The following is a 25,293-nucleotide window of genomic DNA, read 5'->3' as shown; positions in this document are numbered from 1 at the left end:
GAGTACTGTATGAATCCATGGGAGACCCACCTCAGCCTTCCTCAATTCTGTGTATTAAGATCCTACCAAATCTTCATCCATTTAGCTCATAGAAAAAAAAACAAAAGTCAAGCAAGACAGGGCAACTCTCCCAAAGCAATAACTGCAAATGCGTTAATTTAAATATGCCATTACCGTACCCCAACACGTAATCCTTATGCCCAGATACTGTAAATGTGGCAGGTAAGTGATTAGTTACTCAAGTTCCAAAACTAATCCCAGCTGTCTGACCTTTTAAAAACCTTTTAAGTTAGAAAAAAACGTCTTTTTTTTCTCCCTTGTAAAACTTTCCCCTAGAGCTCTCCTAACCCTTCCAGCAAAAACGGCTCAAGAAGAGGTAAATCACTTACTGGTGTTAAATGGAAGAATGCTTTCTTCCCCTTGATGCTGAAATCAAAGTGCAGCACATGGATCGGCCTCCCCCTTCGTCCCCACTTCTCCACAGCCAAGTGCTGCTTTGCCATCATATAGTGACCCTGTCCAGCAAGAACTGAGGGGTTGTTGTAGGGATTTCAGCCTCCCTCAGAACATGACTGTGATGAATAAAAATTAAAAAGTTTCCCCTATATAATTTTTTTAAAAACTAAGTAACTACATCCAAACAAATGCTTGCTGATAACTGCTTACAGCTGCAGCTAGGCATCCACAAGCTACAAAATACTAAGACTGAGGTTGCCTAAACCAATCGTAACGTGGCTCTGCGCTCACTGAGATGACCTCAATGGAGTCTGCGTTTCCAAATACTCTCCTTTCTATCTTCTGCCCATTTTTTTCCAGCCCTTACACGCAGCCTGTGCTCCATGCATGACTGTATTTCCCTGACGCATCCAGAAGGGCAGTGCTGTGATACTGTGCGATCGCCCCCAGGCAGTACAGCACTGCATGCCGAGCACTCATTGCATTCTGCTCACCTGGGAGCTTCATCCTGCTGCACGTAATGGTGAAGCAGCAGAGATGTGGCCACACGGAGACAGACATTCAGCAGAACCAGCTGTTAAAATTCACATCGGTCCAAAGCCAGTGCTGCTCTTTCCCCCCAGCCTCTTCCACCTGGCTGCCAAACAGCCTTAGATGTTGGATCGGTCACTTCCTGATAGTCACACAGATGGCTTGTGTCCTGCCCTGCCAGGCTCCATGGACACATTCAGCGAAGGGTAGTGACCAGCGCTGGCACATCTCCAGCAGTGTCATAAGATTTGCACCCAGAGACACCCGTCTTTTTGGGTGCTACACTTCATCTCCTTGATGAAGTTGGTTCTGTCACACTAAGCCAAGCAAATTAATCACAGAATCACAGAATCGTTAAGATTGGAAAAGACCTCTCAGATCATCTAGTCCAACCGCCCACCTACCACCAATGCTGTACATGAACCCACGTCCCTCAGTGCCACACCTACGCTTAATGGCCTTTCATTTTGAAGCCTCCTGCTCCAGTGCTCACCAGCAGTACGAGTGCCTCGTGTTTGTGATCATCCCACAGCCTGCATTTTCAAACAACGCTGGCTTAGAACAACATTAACCTGAAATGGATTATTAGTGGGTTGACTGCTCCTTGGGGTCTAATGATAAGCATTCATTAATTCTCAGGGCAGGAGAGCTAATTACTTTTTTTTTTTTTTTTAAAAAAAAAAGAGCTTGCTAATTGCCAATAACATTTTTATTGAATTGGTCTCATAAAGCCATTTTTTTTTAAAATTTCTTTTCCATACTGTAGCAGATAAACTACGCCATCCAAACAAACTGCAGGCTGAGCTTCTTCTCTGTGCAGAGGGGAAGCCATCCTCTGCACTGAGGGCCAGAGACTTGTAGGAAGGTGAAAGCAGCGGCATGCACAGTAACCCATGGGCTCAGTGGGCCTGCTTCTGTAGCTGGAGGAAGAACTAACACACCCAACACAGTGAATCCTGGGAGGAAGAAAATTCCAGGCGACTTTTACTCGCTTTTAATTACAAATAACTATCAGCCTGAAGACACCGAATAATCAACAAAAGGATTAACCGGTTCTTTTGATATGTAATAAACTACAAACACAATGATGAAAGTAAATCCCACATAAGCACAACAAGCCCATGGGAACAAACCGCTCTCACAAAGCCTCAGGCCATGCCATGGATTTAAGCTGGCCGTGAACATCACTGCATGTGCACCACAGGCTTTTTGCAGCCTTGCAGTCCCTACAGCACGTTGAAATGCTTCCCACTTAAAACCAATTTGACTGAAAAAATAGAGGGATACATTTTTGCTTTTTTTCTCCCGCTCCAGAATTTCTCCTACAGGGCAACAATCATTTCTTGTACCGTGTTTTCTGTTTCTCTCATGCAGACAGAGCACACAAAGCATGGCTTCCTACCCGGCCAGACAGCCTATTGGGAACAATTTCTCCTCAGAAAGAGCAGGGAGGCAGTGGCACAGGCTGCCCAGGGAGGTGGTGGAGTCACCGTCCCTGGAGGTGTTTGAGAACCATGTGGATGTGGCACTGAGGACATGGGCAGTGGGCATGGTGTGATGGGCTGCTGTTGAACTAGATGGTCATAGTCTTTTTCCAATCTTATTGATTCCATGATTCTATGATAAACCCAGATCAGGAGTGTTGTTAGTAAATCAATTTGCTCGTCATCACTCACTTTTTATCCAGGCAGATGGTGATAGGACAAGGCTAAATGTCTTTGAACTAAAAGAGGGGAGACTTAGGTCAGATGTTGGGCAGAATTTTTTTCCCCAGAGGTGGTGAGGCGCTGGCACAGCTGCCCAGAGAAGCTGTGGTGCCCCATCCCTGGTGCTCAAGGCCAGGTTGGATGGGGCCCTGGGCAGCCTGATCAGGCCCAGGTCCTGCGACACGGGGTTCCTTCACAGTGATGCTCATTGATACAAACCTTTTCAGCTCGCACTGGTAACTTTCTCTGTTACTGCTTCATCCCTGCCAGTGCCGTGTTGTGCTCTCAGGGGAGAAGTAATTTGGCTCTAGCACCTGGCTCTGTGTGTGTGTGTATTTTCAGAAGAATGTGTGATCCTCACTGACACCAGGATTGGCAGTGATGCTGGGACCTGCTCCTGGTTGTTATTCCTGGGGGACACCTACCTGGAGGTTAACAGGGGAGAAAAACATGGGTAGCTCATGGGTGAGATCTTCCCAGTGTGGACAAATGCAGTAAGAGGCATTGCTCTAGCATCCTATGGCCCAAGCAATTGCTCAAGCCACTAGTGTTTTTTCATCTGAGGGCATGGACTGCAGGTGCAAGCGCTAAGCCTGAATCCACAGGGCTCATAAGTGACTTCAGTGCCAATTGACAGTGCTTAGTGTTTGTGGGAGAAAACAAATGCAAGGCAAATAAATCAAGCAACAACAAGCAAGGGCTAATGAGAGAGCAGAACAAAAGCTCGGTCTCCACTCTACACCATGCAGTCAATGTTTTGAGTTAGATTTGAATCTCAAGGACAGCTTGATTGCTGGGAAAGATGGGGAGAGAGAAGGGAGATGGAAAAATTGCTTTTGTGAGCGCTTCATTTGATCGAAGGGAGTTATTTGGTTTGTAGGAGAAAAGGAATAGAAACGCTTCTATGAGATAAGCAGGATTTGGTGTGCAACAGCTCTCAGCCCGAGCTGTTCAGATCTTGAAAGTTCAGCTCCTCTTCAGCTCTGGGTGAGCCCACAGCTTTCACATCAGGCACGTCAGTGCGTCTGTTTGAGGCAGGGAAGCGCATTTCCGCAGGATACGCACCATGACATTCTCTGCCTCCTATACCTGCATGGTGGTGAGGGAACAGCTCAGGCACAAAGGACTGGAAGTCAGGGCATCCCCAGCCACCAGAGGCTCCTGCAACAGAGCACACTGCGGGCTCCCCAACACGCAGTGCTCCTCTCACACAGATGTACTCAGCCTTTGCGCATCCGATGAGAAAGACATAAAGGCTCTTCCACGAATGCAGCAGAGATGGCTGTGATCCCCCCCTCCCCGCCGTCCCTTTCCCCCCACCCACACGCTCACCAAAATCAAAGAGAAACGTGGTGCAAAGGACGGGATAATTAAACGCTGCAGATTGTATCAGTCACAAGAAGAGAATTTGCAAAGCAGAGGGAATGTATTTGTCACATGGCGAAACCAGCTGTGGAAGGCTTTTCTCGGAGCTTTGAAACAATTCCAGCTCTTCTTTTTTTTTTTTTTCCTTTTTTTTTTTTTTTTTTTTTTCCCAGGGTAATAACATTTTTCTGTCAAAAACAAGTTGGTTGTTAAAATATGCATAAAGGCATGTCACTCCAAGCTGTGCACTCGTGTTTCATTTTCACTTCCCCCCTCAAAAGAGTTTTGTTATGACTAAAGAACAAAAAGGAAGCAGCAAGAAATCTGTAATGGTTCCATTTATTAATACATATATCACAAATACTCACAATATCAATGCATTCTCGTTGGCATGCTAGACAGAGGCATTATTAAAAAAGTCCTATTGTTTTTTTAAAAAGGTTTTAAATTTTTGCTTTCCCCCAGAAATATTCCATATGCCTGTTGGTGGTGGTGTCTGTGAGTTTTTTGTTGTTTCTATTTTGATTTGATTCAACGATGTACTTGGTGGCTGCAACCTCAATGCAAAAAGAAGAAAGAAAAAGAAAGAAGAGGAAAAAAGTCCGAAGGCCGCGGTACAGCACGGTTCAATTAGTTCATAGCTATCTAATAAAAATAAAGGGAGCAAAATTACTGCCTTCACAGTAAGCGACAACACAGCTTCATAACAGTATTACACAGGATCAGGTTCAGAGGCAAAATGCACTAGACGAAGCCTACTGGGATACGCACTGGGCATACAACACTGAGTAAGAATCAAAGATGTCGAAGAACACCAGGAGGAACGGTTCCCTTCAAGCACAACATTTTAACATCGTTTTCAAGTATCTTTATGTTATGTTACCGATTCCTTTGTTTGTGGGGAACGGGAGCGGGGAAAGGGTGAAAACCTTAGTAAAGCATAAACAAACCGAGAAATTAAGATAAACCCAAAAGAATACATAGTTCATATACCGGTTTATATGAATGTGTGCAACACTTATTAACCATGGCGAAAGGCTAATCGTGCCCTCCGGTCACTACATGCACAGCCTGATCGATGCTGTTAATGAATTACCTGTGTTAACTTACAATGCAACTACAGCGTGACCAAGAGCGCGCCGTCCTGGCCCGGGGGTCGGCTCTGGGCGCACGGCGGTGCTTCACAGGATGGTACACTACGCATGGGACAGGTCGGGAGGGTGGGGGGCGAGTGTGCGCGCGCACGTGCTTGCTTGTGGGGGTGTGCGTGCGTGCGTGCGAGAGACAGTGTGTGCTATAACATTCGTGTCAGTCTTCCTTGAACGCTGCAGTTCCTGATCTCGGGACAGGCGCTGGGCTTCACGCTTCTGAAAGACTGGATGAAGGGACAAAAGACAAGAGGTGGGTCGGTTTGGGTGCCGGCAGCAGCTATTGTGCACTCTCTGTTCAAGAAGGAAGCTGAAGCGGCAAGACAGTCAATCGTACATCCTCCCTCCCCCCTCCTTCTCTGCCCCCCTTTCTTTTTCAACCAGACAGAACGCTGGAATGAAAAACACAAAGCAAGAAATCACATGGGAAGACTAAAATCTTGATTGTTATGTCACTTGTCCACTACCTTTAATAGAAGGAGGAAAGGCTCACCTTGTTACACCATCTCGTACTGGTTAGCAGTAATAAACCGGGACAGGCAGCACGCCAGCAGCATCCCAATCAACTGTTTCAAACAAGAACGGAAGAAGTTAGGTTGAGTGAATGCAGAGCAAAGGAGAGGCTGTGGTAAGCAGAGACTTCACCTTCTGGTGCCCACAACAGAACTTATCCCCTGTCCTCTGATCGGAGAAATAGCATTAAAATTTCTTGTCCTTCCTCATGGGATCTTCCTCTTGATCAGGGCTCTTTTCAGTGGTGAGTGGAGACAGGACAAGGGGAAACGGCTGGAAACTGCAGCACAGGAAGTTCTGCACAAATGTGCGCAGGAACTTCTTTACAGTGGTGGCAGCCTGTTCCAGTGCTCCGTCACCTCACTGGTGGTGGTGGAGTCTCCTTCTCTGGAGATGTTCAAGACCTGCCTGGATGCCTACCTGTGCGACCTGCTGTAGGGAACCTGCTTTGGCAGGGGGGTTGGACTCGATGATCTCTGGAGGTCCCTTCCAACCCCTACGATTCTGTGATTCTGTGATTATCAGAGCCTCTTTGTTTGATAGCACATATTTTACTACTTTTCCATCTCGCTGCCACTGCCAGCCCAGCACAGGCAGGATACCTGATGGGCTGCTGCCTGGCTGCATTTCACTCATCCACTCCACTCAGTTTCTGACCCCCCCGGGCATTTATGCTTTCTTTACAAATGATGCAGCACTCGATAAATGAACACTATAAATCTGGAAATTAAGGAAAAAAAAAAACCAACAAGCCTTTCATTATTCCCCTGGATATAACTCAGATTATTGAAAACAGATCCCTCGTCTCCACCCTTCAATAAACTCTCAGTCATTTTAACGTTTTGCCTATTACAATTTGTTAGCGTTTCTTCCATATGCTAACAGCGTTAATGCGCTATACATAATTCAGCCTCATTTTTCTCATTTGGACTGGTCAATTAATTAACTCATGAGCATATCCAGATTGTCACAGTTCATCACCAGCCACAGGGCGAGGCGAGGGGGCTGCCTCTGTGGGAGTATCAGCCTCTCCTTGACCTTGCTCCAACCAGCTGCAGTGGCTCTTGCTAACGCTTGGGGCGTCCCAGCTGCTCCAGCTCCCAGCTAGCTTTTTTGGGACTGGCTTGTGCTCAAGAAGGCAGACTCTGCTGCAGGAGTCTTGCACAGCTGAGTGACTCAACACATGTCGCAGCTGAGCTGGCATAAGCCCAGAGTGAGGCCACGCTGTGCTACCACCCATCCAGATAAACTGCTTTATGCCCCTAAGACCTCATATCTCTGGTCAAGCCAAACTTCACCAGCTGGAAATTTGCTGCTACCACTCTCTTTCCTATTTCAGAGACTGCCTGATTTCCAGCCAGCACAACCGCCCCAGGAGCAGCATGGCACAAGTGGTGGGTGTCAGATCACATCCCGCCATGACTATGCTAGGCACCTCCAAAGGGCATGGAGTCATCAGCCTGAATCTCTACCAGCTCCATCCAACACGCAAACACCAATTTCGGCACCAAGTAACAAGGATGATATGGCTTTGGTTATAACTGGTCTTGGGTCACAGGTTCCTGAACAGCCTCCAATACAAATCTCAGCTACTAGGTTTGGGGGGCTATATTTTCACAGATGCTGAGAGAGATGTGGGTGCCAAAAACCCTCCACAGCTTTGAAAATCTCACTTGATAGCAAGAAGACATTTTAGCCACGTTGTTGCCTTTTCTGCTTCATGTCTTTAGACAGATGCTCCTGCAGAAAACTTGGTAGCTAGAGTGCTCAAGGCTTGCCTGTGACCAGTGACGCCAACAATTTGTTGTTGTTGCACACAGTGTGACACAGAGTGTCCCTTTTGGTGACGGACCTTGGTGTCATTTACACTCAAAAGATTTGGGGAAGGCCAGAGAAGGTCTGGCTGTCCTCCAAAGGACAGCAGTATAATAGGCACGGTGGTCAGACTGACAGAAAATTCAGCTGGAAACCAGTAATACTAAGCTGCTGGTAGATCCTACACCTACTCTTCGCAACATTATCCAGCAACTGACCCAGAGGTGGTTTTGTTGTACTCGATCCCATGTTTGCAGTCTGAAAAGCTTGCTGCAGAAGACCTTCCCCAGCTAACCTCAATCACTGATTCTTCTCTTTCATGCAGGCTGCAACTCTCTAGTATGTAGCTGGCAAAGATTCACAGCACTTGCAAGCTCATGATCATGTTTTGGTGTAAGCAAGTGACTTGTAAGATGACAGGTTACGCATGAATGCACAAATGTCTTTCTGATCTCTGGTCTGCTCTTTAACTCTTGGCCCTGATTATTTATGCTGGTTTATGCACTGAAGTGGCTACAGTACCATAATATTCAACTTCTGTATTTCAAAACAATAGTGTGCATATCAAGCTATTGCATACATTGATTTCATAAGGCACTCTGAGCTATCGCTAGGACACAGCAGAGCTGTAAGAAATATCTTAGAATTACTTTGAACACATAAAAGTGTATTTTACAAGGTGTGTCTTCTTTCTCACTTTTTCCTCCCCTCTCTTCTAAGATGAGCTTTGACTCCTGAAATACTAAATGAAAACCAGAGGGTTCACTCTGATACCTCTGGTCTTGCCACAGGAAACTTGAAAACGTGGACAAATTCTTTGGGGTAGAGCAATGGAAAACCAACACCCCTCAGGCATATCTTCTTTACAACCATCCTATTGGCCAAAGTTCATTCTAGGAAGCACAATGCAGTACATGCATTTTTCATTTCCCCATGGTATGTAGGACTAATCTTAGACATACGTTAGATGTGATCACTGAAATCTATCCACAACAACTTCCTAGCAATCTTATCTCTTTTCACACACACAAAGACTGTCTTTCACAGGAATTAACAGTGAAAGCTGTCCTGCAGGGCATATTTATATCTCATTATACTGAAGAGAAACTGAAGTGTAATTTGAATTTCTTCTTTATTTTGGTTCTCGGCATTTTCACCATTTCTCATTCATTGGAGCCACAATGAAGTCTACGAATACACATATGTTGAAGTAATGGTGAATTCATCTGGGTAAATGGGTACTGGGTAACCTAAAATGACTTATTTTATCCATCAGGAATAATAGTGTATGTAGTTCAATGATTTACCTTGCCATATTCTCAATCTGCAGAGTTTCAAGCAACCAAGGTCCCTACCTCTGTTTTAGAAGACATGATGTTTTCCATGCCATCGTACCCAAGTCAGCCTCCTGTGCACTGATACATCCTTGGCACAGGTCATATTTCCACACTTGATTCACAGCAGTTGGTCTTCAGAAGCAGCAAACTTAGTCCTATGTCAGATTTCAAGTCACACATTGGATCCCGATGCAGGTCCAGCTCCCCAGCCCTTGCAAAAGGGGCAATACGGCTCTCTGGGGGCTGTGCCAGGACCAAGCCAAGTATCAGCTTCCATATATTAGGCAGGAGTTGAATTAGACGAGGTGGATGATGCCTGTGCCAGAACTGTGTCCACAATCAGTAGAGATACCCACATGTGAGAGGGCAGGCGGGTTCTGCACTGCACAGAGGGACTGAAGCCACATGAGAACTAGTTTACAGATGGGAGCTGTACATACATGCTCAGTGTCTGATTTCGAGCATATGGACAGCACCTGGATTCCAATCCTTCAGTAGAGAAGGGAAGAATGTGGCCCCAACAGCACACTGACAGTTTCCTACTCAGTGACCCTAAAGCAAACGCAGTCCATAACCCCTGTGACAAACCCTCTCTCTTTCACCCTGCACTGTAGTTTTCTCTAGGAAAAAGCTCTTCATCATCTATCTCGCTTGCATTCTTTTATTCTCTGTTGGGCAGAACAGAGCAATCATTTTGCTGCTCTGAAGAGCACCTGCTAACCTGAAATTATTCCAGCTGGGAATAAGCTTTCGCATCTGATTGTGAAAACAATCAAATGGTGTTTTATTATTATTATTTCAAACCCAAGAAGCAGTGCCTGCTTCTGAGCATGCAGACAATGTCAGCAACACAGCAGATTTTTTTAAAACTCTGACTCTGACTGGGAGATCCGTGCCAAGCCTGCAAGATGTGTAATGCTGTTACATCAGCTTTCCCTGTTTTGGAGAATCAGCACATTCTTCATGTTAGTCAACCTCACCAGCTAACAAATCATCTGAAGGAAAGGCCCCTGGAGCATGCTTTGCTGTAGAAGAGCTACACGATCTAATTTCGCTTTTATTTAGATTAAAACTATTCTCAGTAGGAAGAGCGAAACCCCGCCTACAGCTGGAACACTGCCTGGCATCACTGCCAGCCAGGGTTAACCTGAAAGCAATTTGTAAACACCATTCCTAATCAGGTCCAGCAAAATGGGTTAGTCAGTAAATGACAACTGTCCGCCTTCTATTTTTCACACACCAGGAGAGCATTTTTCTCCCCTGTAGCACCTCTCTTCTCCTTTTCACACATTCACAAACACCCTGAGCAGACCTTTCGCACCCTGGGATATCTCCTCAGCGTGCCAGAGCTTGTGTTTAGGGAAGGCAGTGACATCCCAGCTGGTAGCAAGGCTCACATTGCCATTAGGCAGGGCGACCTGCCAACACCACATCCAGACACACTTTGGGTTTCACTTGGAGACACAGCAGCAAAGAGCACTCCCTGCTGTGCTGCCTGCAGCACTGGGGCTCATCTTCCCTTAGGCCAAAAGCCTCCTTGGTTTTGGGGACCAAGCACTATATACGTTGCCTGCCCTTGCTGCAGCATTGCCTTCCCATGTCAAATTCACAGACAATGGATGACCCAGACTAAGCATCTCGACACATCCCAGAATACTAACAATTCCAGCCCAACTCTTCCTACAATCTCTCTCTCAGCTGCAAGCAACTTTCGGACAAGAAAAGATGTTTATTTGTCTATCCTATGTGTGGTAGACTGATTAAAGTGTTTCACATGACATCAGTCCTGATTGAGGAACTCGCCCCAGCAGCATATGAATTACTCAAACAGTTCTACTTATTCTATTTTTTTGGAGAATTTGAGATGGACTTGGCAAACCAAGTTTTATACTCATACAAAACAGGATGTAAGGCAAAGTGTGGGGCCTCTCACGCCCAATACTACTCCTTCAAAGCAAGAAGGAATCAGGTTTCCAGATATGCCCAATGTAGAGCCAGCAACAGGTCTGAGCCCATGCATTTTCACGGTTACCTAGAGCATATGTTGACCAAGAGGACACGGTGGTCTTTTTCTACAGGGTTTGGGAACACTAACTCTGAAGAACCACAGTAACTGCTGAGCAAATTAAGCCCCAGAGAGCTCTGACTAAAGCACCGTGCAGCCAAGCGCAGGATGACCATATGGGGCAGCAAGGGCAAGAGAGCAACTACATCCCCTGCATTAATTCACTTGCCCATCACCTGTAGCAGCAGTGGAAAATCACTTATTTTAGTGCAGCACAGTGTAAATTTACATCTTGCAAACTGAATTCATGAGTTTTAAGAAGTCAAATGATGTGTCGCAGCAGTTCATTTTTTTCATGCACTGGATAAACCTGAATCATTCAACAGATACACTTCCAGCGTTGCCTCAGGAAACAGATCGTTAATGCCGTGTGAATGAGGCAAGTAGAAGTTGCACAACAATTTTTGAATATGGCACTTGCAGTCATACCACATAATATCCACGAGAGAAGGCAGCCTGCCTCTCCTAAGTAACTGGCTTGGACATCACATACATTGTCACACAGTTTACTGCAACGTTCTGAAAGCAGTTTCTCACTGCTGGTATATCCACCCCTCTCAATCTTGCCCATCTCCAAGAAAGTCCTTGCCATCACACACGAAATGATGAGCATAAAGGAGCATAGGACTTGCTGAAAGATGTAGGTGTTTTCCTGCCACTTCTTGATTAAATGATTCTGAGACAAGCCTTCCAGTTTCCCCAACTCATGGCTAGGAAAAGACAGTTTGGATACTAGGGACAAGTAAAAACTTCTTTAGCTCTCCTCTTATCCTTCATATGCCAAATATATATTTTGGTGTAGGCAAGGAGCTGGTTTAATAACCTGGTTTTGGCAGATTTCTGTTCCAAGAGCTCGCAGCTACAAGGAAAAAAAAAATCAATCACCAAACCCAGCATCTCTTCCAGGCTCTTTTTCCCCTTCTTCAGGCTGGGGAGGCCTGAAATGCCTTATTTGTATTCTTCACTCCTTTAAAAAACAGTAAGAGTGCTTAGAAGATAGAAGCTTATCCAAACAATGGACAAGCTATTTGTCTTCTTTGCTGTTTATGCTCCATTTAAGCCAATGTTTTATTGGGTTAACCTCTATTTGACCCAGTGAAGGGACAAGTTGTTTTCCTTGAGCTAGTCATTAGCTCTACCGTAACTGATATTCCCAAGGAGAAACTTCATTTAAGTTGAAAAAAAGAAAATCAATGAACAGATGACCTCAGGACTAACGAGCATGCTGAGTTCAGTCCCTTACATAATCCCTCCTTCCTTGAAGTCAGGATAAAGAGAGAGGGGGGGGGAAAAAAGTGGGGGAAGGAAGCATTCATGCACTTACCTGTGAGAATGCAATTCCAAAAGCAACTCCAGCTATAATTCCCATATTTGTCTCCATAAAACTGGTCACCAAATCGTAACAGCCCTGGAAAACAAACATCATCATTCCTTGTACAGATCTTCCCTGGCACGCATGCATGCATACACACACACCTCATTTCAGATGTTCTTGGGTTAGATGATATTTTTTGCTGCTGTTTCCAACAAAGTCACCTTTTCATTTAATAGGATTTCTGAATGAATGATGGAACAAAATGATGTGACAAAAATGGCTCTTTTTACCAAAAAACTGCATTGGAATATTTTTGAAAGCTAAATGTTACGCTGCACTCATTTTTATAGGTCTTATTAAAGGAACTGCAGTTTGCATTGATTGAATAAACATCAATATAGCTTTGATCTGAAACCATAGCAGTAACAACATATAGTAATATTATAATACAATATAGGTGTCAAAGATGAGTAAACAAAGTTGATCTCCTAATATTCCAGATGTTTAATACAAGCATGCTTCATGTGTCAAGTGAGGCATTCTACTTGCCATCATCTGTCAGAGAGACCAGGGCATGATATGGAGCAGCATCCAAACCATCTCTAAACCATCTAATGAAGTCATCAAACATTTGTATGAAGCTTCCTTGTCTGTTTGCTCTAGGACATACAATAATCTGTCCAGCTCCCCAAATCCGATTTTATATCTCTGGCTCAAACCCTGACTGCACCAGCTGACCTGCTCCCTCATAACTCTCAGTTCACAGCACATACCAAAAAATTCATACATGTAGCTGCCCTTCTCTGGGACAGGCTATTTTGAGATGTCCCCATCATTACACTGACTTTATGTGAGTTTCTCCACTTGCCTACTGTTCCTTAAAACAAACAAAGAAACAAAAAACTTTGAAATTAGTTTCCCTAGTCTGTGGTCCCTAAAGGAATCTTTTTTTCTTTCATTACTAAACCACCTGCCCACACAATACAGAGCCATCTCTCAGCCCTTCTGCCACCATTACCCAAAAGATCAACAGCACTCTCAGCATAAAGTCAGTCCCAAGGCATTGCATTTAATGTTAGAACTTTATCCACTTTGTCAGAAGATGGAAATGACAGAAATAAGTGTGAGTTCCCTTTCCCAGTTTGGCCTCCAGTCCTGCTGGATATGCATCTCTGCCATTTGCCCTCTATCCACACACACACTACTTTTGCAAACACTCAAGGAACTCTCCCTGTTATTTCAGAGGTGTCAAAATGAGTAAACAAAGCTGATCTCCTAATATTCCAGATGTTTAATACAAACATGCTTCAGGTGTCAAGTGAGGCATTCTGCTTGCCTTCATCTGTCATAGAGACCAGGCAAGATATGGAGCAGCATCCAACTCTATACCGTTTGAAAGAAATAACAGCTAGAAGGAAAGGACAGTGTCATCTGTTGCAGACAGGCCATTCACGGCCTAAAAGATATCATTTCTCTAACCTCTTCTGTAATATCAGAAGACATTTTGTTTAATCCTGGGAGTAATGAAGTGGTAAACCTAATAACCACTACTAACCAAGGACCAGCACAGCCATTATTCAGTTGTGAAATGTTTACGCATACAGATTAATTATGTCTTACAACACTGTACACTATGTTAAATTCAAGTCTGTATATTTAACATATCAAGCAACTATAGCTCTGTGTGTGTTCTACATATTATGAAACAAGATTAGATTTCTCAACCAGATCTTTCATGTTCTCCTAGCTTGCCTGAAATCTCTTCTGTTCAACAACCTTTGAGAGATGCAACACCTAACAGCAATGGTAATTCGAAGGCATCAGAAGGTCTCCTTAAAAACACATGCAAGAGAGATAGGTGTCATCACTCTCCCCATCTGAAGACTGTTTTTCCAAATCACAGTATTCTGTTTCCTGAAGTGCATTGCATAAGTACAACTAATTGCTCAGTTCTTACAGTGCATGTGAGGAAGAGTGCAAGAAGCACTCAAGAGATGCATATGCAGTACAAATGCATGTGAAGCTGTGTGCATGCATCTGGACGCTGATTCAGAGGACATAAGTTACAATCTAGCAAGTATTCTTGACAACATCCATCTTTTCCTTTATTAAGATTTTAGAGAGAAATAGTTCCTGAGATTTGTTGGTAAGAAACTCTGAAGATTAAGAGCACTACAAGTTAATCTTAATTACAGCTTTTAAAACTAGGTGTTAGTCCCACCTTAGATGAAGAAACTGGCAGACTAAATGATATACCTAAAGTCACTAAGCAAGTCAGTGGCAGTGTTGGCAAAGAAAATCTGAGAGTGTTTTCTTCTAGTCCTTCAGTTTGATCTTTAGTTAATCCTCTTGGATAGCTTATCATTATTTCTCATAAACTACTAGTAACTTGATTACCTCATCAAATAGAGCTTGTCCTACTGATCATTTTGCAGGATCCACCAAAAATCTGTATTTTTATACTTTTTCATAGGAACAGTAACAAGGATCTTCTGCAGTGAGGAAAACATGCATTTTCACTTTTCTTCAAAACACACAGAGCAAAGTGCCAGAGGGAATGGCTTTTGATTCTTATCTGAAGTGAAACCAGGAGGCCACACAACCTTTTCTCACAAATTCCTTCTTATTTTTCGTGCCCCTTTCACATCTCACCTTGTTCGAGCACTAAGGACAACTCCAAGATCTGACAGATGCTAAGTAGAAATCTTTACAACTTCTGAATACAAATGTCTACCTCAGAAAATTGGACACAGTTTTTCAGAAGTCACAGGACTTTCCAACTGAGGAATCAACAGTTCTATTGGGTGACCTGGGCATTAGACAGAAGACACAAGCTGAGGAGTAAGCGTGGCTAGAAGTGACTCACTAGCACTGGACTAACACAAGTTCATTCATCAGCTGCTCCTTACAAAATCTGTGGGTGACCTTTGCCAAGAGAACTCACAAATGGACAGAAAGTCCTCAGTGCAACACTACACTTGGCAGTGAAAACGAAATGGCACCTGCATAGTCATGCAGCCTGGAAAGGGTCAAAGCATGTGGCCGTCCCAAACAGGACCCCCCGTTAGAGGACAGGACACCTTCCGAGGATGCATACACACCAGAATGCTTTCCTGATCCACCTTTATCCTGCCTCTCACCATTTTTCCACTTTGATGAAAACAGAAAGTCACTACAAGTTCACAAAGTGAAAATGAATGGCCTTGATCATCCTTTATATTCTATATATATATATATATCTTATGCAACCCAGCAGCATTACTTTACTTTGCTGGCGACTACTGTGAGTTTCATAACAGATGGATGTCGCTACTGCTCCAAGTACATCTGCAACAAGTGGCTCTCACTAAACTATTACAGAAAATAAACTGTTCAGAAGAGAAAAAGTCATTGGGAAACAATCCTCTTCTATCCCTTTGTTAATATATGCTAGAAAATGTTGTCCACTTGACTGCTTTTCAAAGAAAGATGTTGCAGGCTTGCTCAGCCACCATTCCAACTTTTTGATCCACAGTGACTGAAGTGAAAAAGACAGAAACAGAAAACAGAAAGGCATGTCTATTTTCTCCATTTTCCCTAATTTCTTCTTTTTCCCTTCTTTTGTGTATTCAGCTCTGAAAACAAAAATAGCAAAGAAAATAATCCTTAAGTCAAAGTGAGGTACGCCACAACTTAGCTTGGTAAATAGGCTACAAACACTTCATTTTATCAATAAACTGTCTGTTGCCTCTTGCAAATTTTGCATAGAAAGAATTGATGATGCAGCAGTACTTCAGGGTAAAACTTGAGTTGTATCTCTCCAGTGCTGCGTCTGCTATATGTGCTGCATTGTTTGCCCATTACTCTTCCCTTCCCTGTGTCTTTATTTCCCAGTTACTCCTTTCCTCCCTGTTTTCCTAACCTGATTTCCTACTCCTGTTCTGCTTTCCCATAGTTATGCCCTATGACTGATATTTCTACTGGAACACAAGCAGGAATAAAACCTATCCTTCCCTCCACCTCACTACAGAAAAGCACAGCATTCAGCAGCAGAGTGCAGAGAAGCAGTGACAGACCCTGCTCTTAATGGCAAACACGTGCTGCATGCACTCTTGGCATGGTCAGCATTGCTTCTGTGTGCAGTGCAGTACTCGAATCAGTGTTACAAGGAAGGGGAACAAATTTCCTTCTTATCAGAAATGTCACTGCAACCAGACATTTGAGAAAGGTCAGATTAAGGAATTTGAAAGCAAGAGTGAGGCAAAGCCCCTCGTTACCATCACTCCACCCCAATACACATTCTTATCAACACCCACGTGAAATGAAATGCCATTACAAGTAGCCGTATGCTCCACTGACATACTAGATACTTTCATAACATTTTCCACTGGCACAACATTTCTAGTACCTTCTGGTTTACTTTAGTGGCAGCCACGGTCATATTGCGCAGATCCTGAGTATTGCAGTCACTGGAGTTCATGCAACAGCTTGTAGGGATGCCATGTTTGAAGAAGTAAGGGCTGGTGCTCCAGTTGGTATAGCTCTGAATGCCACAGCAGCTCAGCTGTGGGAAAAAAGAGGTAGGTTTAACAAACAAACAAACAAACAAACAAACAAACAATGACAAAGTGGATATTGAAATCTTACTTCAAACTTTCTTGAAAATCATCTCCCACTTTCCTCAATTTTATACTTACTTGATTTCTGCTGCTAAACAAGAATAATCAGAGCCTTATACCCTTTTTACATCCCACCCATAAGTACCTATCAGTAGCTACATCTGCTTTCTTTTTTGGAAAAAATACACTCAGTTTCTTCTGTTAATTCATCGCTCTCCTCTGCCAGCCATTCATTGTGCTTTGTGAACGAAACAGCTGCAGTTGATGAATGATGCAGGATACTAGATAATAAAAAAAAAATCTGATCCAGCTCAGATCTACAATGTTTTATAATCCTAATGACAGATTCCCTGAAGAATAAGGGCTGCCCAGTGCCCACCACTCTTAAAGAAAAAACTGTCTCCTAAATGTAGTTCAGGATCTGGGGTCAAACAGTACAGGTCTCATCTTCATTGGGCAGTTTGTACTGAGCTCATTAAAATTTAGCAATCTTGTACAAGCATGTCAGATGCAATACTTTTTATTTCGATTTTTGCCACTCTCTAATTTGGGCTCACATCAGTTTATCTGAATCAATTGTAAAAAGTTTCCATCCCACTGGTATATGTTTTCTAACATCAGCCAGGCACAAGATTAGAAGTAATTGCAATCAATTTGACAAAACAACAGCATTAAGAGTACATCAGTATGGTGCTGTTGCAATATTGTTTTTGAAATATTGACATTTAGTATTTCCTGATGCCTTAGGCATGGCATCCAGCAAATCTCCTAAACAAAATAGGGCATGCTTTGTGAGGCAACTATTCTACAACTGGTAGACGCTCAGGGCAAAACCTAGTTTCACTGGTGCATATGGTAAAGTTCCCATTAACTTTGCCAGAGCAGCATGTCATCTCAAGCATACACAAGCCTAATTTCATATAGTAAAAAACCAGACACACAAACAGGCAGGGCTATAGTCAGAAAAGCGAAGCAAGACCAAACCTTAAAGGTTGAATTTTGCTTGCAAAATACAGCTTGCAGATTGAGACGTTGGCACTTCATGTTCTGTGATTGAATGTGAAAGTATGCTTTGTCTCTCTTTATTCATTTTTAATATCCAATTTCAGACTTACACTTTCTTGTACATTATCCACTGCATGGCTCCGCTCATCATTCTTGTTGTAATTCTGGATTGCTTCAGTGTATGTCCTAAGGAAGGTATCCTTGATCTAAGAAGGCGAGGAAGAAAAAACCACCACCAGTGAAAAATGAAAGGCGTAACATCTGAGCACTAATTGCAGGAAACAAACACATTTTTAAACCTAAAAAGGCAAACTGAGGTAGCCCTTCAAACTCTTTTTAAAGAATGCTTTCAGAGATGGTGGAGGTCCTTCTTTACTGCCAGGAGTCTACTGATGGTATTTTCCAAGAGGGGTATATTCAAGGAACACTACCCCAGCAAACTGCTTTAATTTTAAAAACAGAATACTGATGGTTTGGGTGTTAATGTAAAGAAGTTTTGGGGATGTTTGGGGCTTGTATGTACTGGTTCAGTTGAACCACAGCTCTCTAGGAGCAAAAGCGGACAGCAAAAGGATGGCTCCACAAATCACAGTTCAAAGTAGATGCTTCAGGATCACAGATCCTTGGCATACTACCCAGTTAAGGTTTTAATCTTTTTTTTTTCCCCCAGATCAAGAGAAAATCATTGGTTTCAAGGATTTTCTTTCCTTTTCAAGCTAACCAGCAACCAAGGAATGTGCAAAAATCTGACCACTGAAAGCAGACAAGAACTGTTAGTGGTTAACCAGGGACGTCCCTTATGAAACACTAGGAAGATGTGGAGAGGAAGCAGGTGGATGTACCACCATCGGCTGCAGGCACCCCGGGAAGTCAAGCCTGCCAGGTGTCTAAAAGGGGGTGATAAAAGGACTTAACCTATGAGAAAGATATCTTTTGTTGCTTTTTTCCCCAAATGCTTTGCTTCAGCACTGAGTTTTAAAGAGGTTGTGTGAATCTCTTTGCTCAGGTGTATGTGATGAGAGCTGGAGTTCCTTGACACAGCATGTAGCAGTGACTATGATGCCACAGTCCCAGGACATGGCCCATGCAGGGGGGTTACAGGCCACAGCCTACTGCCCCTGGACAGAAGAAGATACGAAGCCATCATTCTTACTTAGCACATCCTAAGAAACTAGGAGGGCACCAAGTACCTGGAGAACATCTCTAGCACACATGGTGAAATTGAGATCCCTCAGGGCAAGGTACATCACTGCAAAAGGTGCTTCCAGCGGGGCGGTAAAGGGGACAGGTAGGAGATGATTTGGTCAACCCACGCTGTGGTGACCTTCACAAGAAACTGCCTCTGCCAAGGAGGAGCAGCAGTGTCACACACCAAGGCTGCCAAGGCCAGATAAAATGGCAACCTTGAGCAGATGGACAGGACTTTCAAGATCAAATAAAAAGCCACCCACCACTTGTAAGGAACCAGATGAATCCATACTAAGGAAATTCTCATGTCAAAAGAGGAGACTGAAAAAACTAATAACAAAGAGAGGAGACTACGAAGGTCTCTGGGGTTTCGTTCTGGTTCAGCATTAATTGCATATAGTTTCATGGACTTAAAACCAGAGATAGACCTGATTACAGTGGATGAAGCAGAAGTGCTACTACAAATCATGGTTTTTTAAAGCTTCTTCCTGTCCCAGTTTCCTATCTCATGCTACTTCTAATCTCTCCCTATTCCCAGTATAGAAATACTACCCTATTCCACCTCCTCCCTAAAAAAAAAAAAAAAAAAAAAGATTTATGAAACATCAAACATGCTCTGATGCAAAAGTACTCTGTGCCTTATATAAACAAGTGCTTGCCTGGCTGAAGAAGCTGTGTTTAAGAAAAGTATTTAATCTGTTTTGCAGTTTTCAGCATACGCAAAAGAGTAAAGAAGATCTTACGTGATGGACACACAAAAACCGATAGCTCCAGAGTAAATACCACACAGCTGAGGCTGAGAGCTTTGGCTAAATCCCTTCATTTGGAATCGCATCATTTTTAAGGGCTGTACACGTTATTGTTGAACATCAGCCACATCCCTGGAGATGCATACGGAGCTGCTGAACTCAGCCACCTACAAATTGTCCATGCTCCAGAGCACTTCTCAGCAGCTCGTGCCCAGGGAGGCACTGCCACATGCAACCTCAGCACATTTCCACCTACCTCGTGGCGAAACACAAACCCTGAAATGCCAGCCACTAGCTCAGCCAGGAACACCAGGGACAAGAACATGGCGTACTGAAAAGAAAGGAGGCATGAGAAGTCAGAGTGTGACAGGCTTTTCTTCCAGCACAAATACTGTTCATCACAGAGTTTAATCTACAATTTCTGCTCTTGATACCATTTAAAGATGTTAACAAAGTTTATTTGAAGGCAATACATAGGCTACTGCACGAATATGTAGCATGTATTTATGCAACTCACAAATTACATGCACTTTCCAATTACTAGCTCTTCTGACCTTTCTGTTCCCGTATTTCTCAGCGTTTTCATATAAATTAAAACACACATTCCAGAGATGGATCACAAGTCACTAGGGTTTTGATCTTGCAGTAGGGAATACAAACAGTCCCTTTTTGTTTGTATGGCCCTCTGATAAAGTAAATAAGCTTCTCCAGATGTTTTGGCTCACGTTTATCCATCTCTTGCTGCTAGATTGGGATTTCTAGCCTGACTCCTGAAGTTTCTCAAAAGAATGAACTGACTGACTTCACTAGAAACATTCTCATGGGAATGCCAGACAGATGCCCCTAACATTTTGCTGAACCAAAGCCCATGTTTGAATTTGAGCAGCATTTGGATTCAGAGCTAAATAAACCTTGAGAACAGTAGCTTTCAGTATAGCTCCTCTCACAAACTATGAAAGATACATGCAGGCCAAAAATATTCAAAAAAAAAAGCGAAGAAATAAATGCAAAGTGAGGTGGTAAAACGTGAAGTTGGGTCTTAATCTTCTTGTGGGAAAATGACTTTTTGAAACATGTTCTAAATACTCAACAGTTACTCTAAAAAGGAAACAAATTAAATTCAGTCCTAAAAGGATTTGATGGAAAGAAGGAAATTTAATTTTAATTGAAGGTTGCTGGAGAAGGGACGACAAATGTAGAGACAGAACAAGAAAAATCACTCTCCACAACTAATGCTGCTGTCACATCACTATCTGTTTTCAGGCAAAGAAATAAGGTTTTGAAGTATTTCTCATGTGCACAATGAAAATAGAATGATCTGCTTGGAACAGCACCATGCCACGCTAAGTTAGAGGACATACCTTTAAACAAGTTACATGACTTATGGAGCAACCAGCAGAGCCTGATTTCCTATGGACTTTTATCTTCTTTCACTCTTCATTTCTTTCACATCTGGACTGCAATAACTGACAAGCCTATACACACACCCTGACAACACATCACCAGCCAGAAACAGTAGTGCATCTTCAACAGCATCAGATATAGGTGCACATACCCGCTGTAAGTCTGCAGCTCATGCTTATGCCCCACTGTGCCACCACCTTAGCAAATTAACTCCTTTTACAAAGCCCTTTTTAAGGGGAGAATCAGCTCATCTTCTTAGGAAATTGGCCTCAAAATACTTTGGCAGCAGATGAGTTTACTGTCAAGTGCTTTTCTATCATGTCAGTGTTTCACAAGTGGTATTTCTACCCAACAAATGACTACATATGTACATATGTAAGATTTTGCTCCTGAATATTCCTAAAATACACAATCTATGATACAGATTTGTTTAACTACTAGTAACTTTGCATTTTAAAGTGAACTGGAAAACTCAGAGAAACATAATGAGAGAGGTTAAACTGGACTGAGCGATGACTGCTGTACCTCTGCTTTGAGTAGCTCCGTTCCACAGTGCTTTTTGGAAAAACATACAGTACAGAGCTTTGTTTTCTGGGGTTGACATATTTTATTCAAGTGAATGTTAGGAAAAAAAAGCAAGGCTGGCATGCATTTAGAAAGTATCAAATATTTTTCTGTAGATTTCACACCAGAGTATTAAAAAGACCCCCTTAATCTATATTTCAAATGCATTTCACATTTATGGTGCTGTGAACATTTTTAAGACTGTAAATACACCTGTCTGGCTCACATAAATACAGAACGGCCATAGAATTGGTCACGGAGTAATTCATCAGTGGCACTTTACCCTTGCTCTCAGCCACACACGAGCCTGCATGCCGTGCAGTAGCAAAATTCATTCATACTCAATCAACAACTAGCTTTGGCAGGTATTTTTTTTCACTTCTTTATCCAAAAGAAACATGTGTTGAACATTAAGATCCATAAAATCTAGATTCTGTGCCTAAAAAAACATGTTAACATCTGGTGAAGCTTGGGGTAGGAGCAAGAAATCATAATGTATTGACAAAACCCTTTTTCTGCACTTTGGCACTTCAACACACTTACCAGTTTCAGCATCCATGGGCTGCCACGACAAGTGGCAAAGCAACCGAAAAGCCCGAAGACAATGATTGTGGTACCCGTCCCAATGAGCACATAGGGGGCATTGGTGGAGTTCTCCGCAATGAGAGAGATGTACGTGCCTAGAGTGAGCTTGCCCCAGACGCCGACTGCAAGAAGGATAACTCCTGTGATCTGCAAAGCAAGAGGAGAAAGCCGTCAGGAGCTATCAGTGAAGACATCCAAATTCAGTACACAGTGATCCTGAAGAGACTCATCGGTGCTGTTCTGTTAGTAGAAGACCTCAGGACTTTTACTAACTTCAAAGGGACGGACAGAAAAAGGGATGGACTATTTCCAGTATCTGCAGATGTTATATTAAGGCCACAAACAGAGGTCAGACACCTAGGGCTAATCACTGCAAGGCTCATGATTGCCAAGGGAGAATAGAGAGCTTGCTGGTAGCCCCACTCTGGATAGGAACAGGCTCTCTGTTCTACAGCATGCCAAGAAAGGTGCTCAAATCCATCTATCTTACCAAAAGCCAGCAACCGCCCATACTTGAGCTTTGCCACAAAAACTGAACAACCACCAAATTTGCTTCTACAAATCCTGCCCTTTTTCAGAGAACCACAGAATGGTATGGATTGGAAGGGACCTCAAAGCTCACCCAGTACTAACTCCCCAGCCACAGGCAGGGATGCCACTCACTAGAGCAGGCTACCCAGGGCCCCATTCAACCTGGCCTTGTTAAAGCTCAAGCACCTAGCTCTAGAAACACAGCATCCCTTATAGTGTGTGGCTCTGGAAGCTGAGCTTTTCCCACTCCCCCTGCTCAGCAAGTGAGACCCCAAGTGAAGCAGAATCTTCCCCCTAAGTGTGGGTTCCTGGGAACAGCCAGCCTCTTACCTGAGGTGTGAATTAGATATTCACACCCTGGAAACCCAGTGGTAATGTATTGCTAACAAGAATATATATATACATATATATATTTAAATTAAGTTAAAAGCATTAAGGCAATCCCCAGTGGAGCTCCCTGGACAGTGGTAGGGATGGAGATAATGGAGGGAGTTGGGGCATAGAGCAGAAGGAAGTGCCACTGCTATCCTTGAGGTCAAAGAGTAGCTTAAAGTGAAACCAAAGGATTGGAGGGCAGGCAGAGAAAATCAAATTAACATACACTTCTTTTTATAACACAGAGAAAATAATCTCATCTGGTAATTTTAACTCTTTTTAGATCCTTGTATTCCTCCCCAGCTCACCTCTGAGTTGTAGGAAAAGAAATGTCCCTGTCTGGCTCCCTGCCCAGAGCACAGCAGGGTGCAGCACTGCTGGAGAAACCCACCAATTCCTGCTGTTTCCCTAAACATCCCTTAGCCCCTGACCTGCCAAAGCAGGTGCTGGTATTTCTGCCACACCTCTAGACTAGCAAAGACTTCGGCTCTCTTGCCCACAGGAGAGTAAGAGTAGATCCAACTCCTGTTCATCTCTCAGTGCAGCATCATAAAAAGCTCTCAGTCCTTACTCAGCCAGGAAGTGAACTGCAAGGGATTCTGAAATCCAAAGAGCACAACTTGGTTTCTTGCCTCTGGTTGGACAAAGGGCTGGTTTCTGTGCCTGAGCTGAGCTGCTGAAAGTTTTACCATAACCCCTAGGGAGCAGTAAAAGTGGCCTTTGCTGCCAAAACAAACAAGCGGCTTCACACTGGAAAGAGAACTCTGGTCTTACAATAAAAAGCATTTATGCTCCACTATTTGAAACAATTATAACCCTTTACTGCGCATTTTAAGAGTCTGGTTTCCCTGTATCTCAAGGGTTCCTCTCCAGTTTATGACATGGAAAGACTTGGGGAAGAAACAGCGAAGTCTGTTGGTGGCTCATCCCCATTTTGTTTCTTAATAGAGTGCTGGTGAAAAGAAATCTTGCAGCTGGTGGTGAGGGCTAAAATCGCAGCAAATCTGTCACTGTGCAGAGAGATGGGAAGTTTCCATAGAGAAGGACTGCAGATGCCCCTCAGGCTGCACTCATAAAGAGGGAAAAACAGAAGATTTCCCTGCAGATCTTTTAATGGCCTTTATTTAATGGAGCATGAGTGGCAGACTAATGCCCACTTCCACCCAAAGGCAAACTTCATTTCCTTATTTTTGAGATATACTTTTCATCTCAACCTCTCTGTCCCATCACATAATCTATGTACCGGCTGCCTCTTTGGTTTTCAGGTCTGCTTTCTTTAAAGGCAGTGGGGACGTTCACAACGAAAGGTCTGAAAGTAAACTTAAAGTACCTCCTGCAGTGCACAGCCTCTCCCTCATTTCCCTCATCTTCCCCACTCCCTTTCCTTCCATTCACACTTTTCAATGGAAGAGGCATAAGGTTTAATGTGCTTCCATCAAAGCACAGTGAAACAGGTAACGCCATCTGCTTCACGAGGATCTTGAGCAGTTACGGTATCTGAAGCATTTTGAAATCCAGGTGAAAGATGGCAGCTTCCTTCTGTCACTCGAAAGCTACCAAGGGCCACCTATCCTCAGCAAATCTGAAACACCAGTGGTGAATGGCTATTCAGATTTCAGACTTCTCTGCTCTTTGAGGAAAAAAACATTACACCTTGGAATGCTCTGTTACATTTTAGTCACTAGACCTCAGAATGTTGCGAGGGTGCTCAGAGCTATCCCTACTCTTCCCAAGGCTCTGCTCATTATGAAATCAGACTTTCTATAGAAATATATGCTAGAAAACATTGGATTTCACGGGGGAAAAATGTATGTTTTCATTTGGAATACTGAGCCTTTCTCATGTATGTGCATGTACATATTTCTTTCTTTGAAAAGACATCAGCAAATCACCAAGATAAATGGCAGCACATACATGCATATTAACATGTACATTAACATGTACATTAACATGTTAACATTAACATGTCATCCCCTGGAGATACTTCAGCTCTCCTAGCAGACACAGGAGAGTTGCTGAAAGCCTTTTAGAGCCTGCCTGAGC

At 43.3% G+C, this 25,293-nt stretch overlaps 1 protein-coding gene across 1 annotated transcript in view; it reads right to left on the bottom strand.

Annotated features, from left to right (window-relative positions):
- Positions 1–5,703: 5,703 nt before the first annotated feature.
- The window catches only part of TSPAN7 (tetraspanin 7), a gene marked incomplete at both ends in the record, with an annotated part of 93,241 nt that continues 73,651 nt past the window's right edge, over positions 5,704–25,293 (bottom strand). Inside the window, 6 exons of the mRNA XM_079549103.1 lie at positions 5,704–5,772; positions 12,261–12,344; positions 16,639–16,794; positions 17,965–18,060; positions 20,048–20,122; positions 22,303–22,491. Of these exons, the coding sequence (XP_079405229.1) occupies positions 5,704–5,772; positions 12,261–12,344; positions 16,639–16,794; positions 17,965–18,060; positions 20,048–20,122; positions 22,303–22,491 (669 nt within the window). The remainder of the gene's footprint in view (positions 5,773–12,260; positions 12,345–16,638; positions 16,795–17,964; positions 18,061–20,047; positions 20,123–22,302; positions 22,492–25,293) is intronic.

Source organism: Tetrao urogallus (assembly GCF_951394365.1).
Source record: "Tetrao urogallus genome assembly, chromosome: 1".
NCBI classification, from domain to species: Eukaryota; Metazoa; Chordata; class Aves; order Galliformes; family Phasianidae; genus Tetrao; species Tetrao urogallus.
Note: the sequence above shows the minus strand (reverse complement) of the source record. Positions and strands in the feature narration are given on the sequence as shown.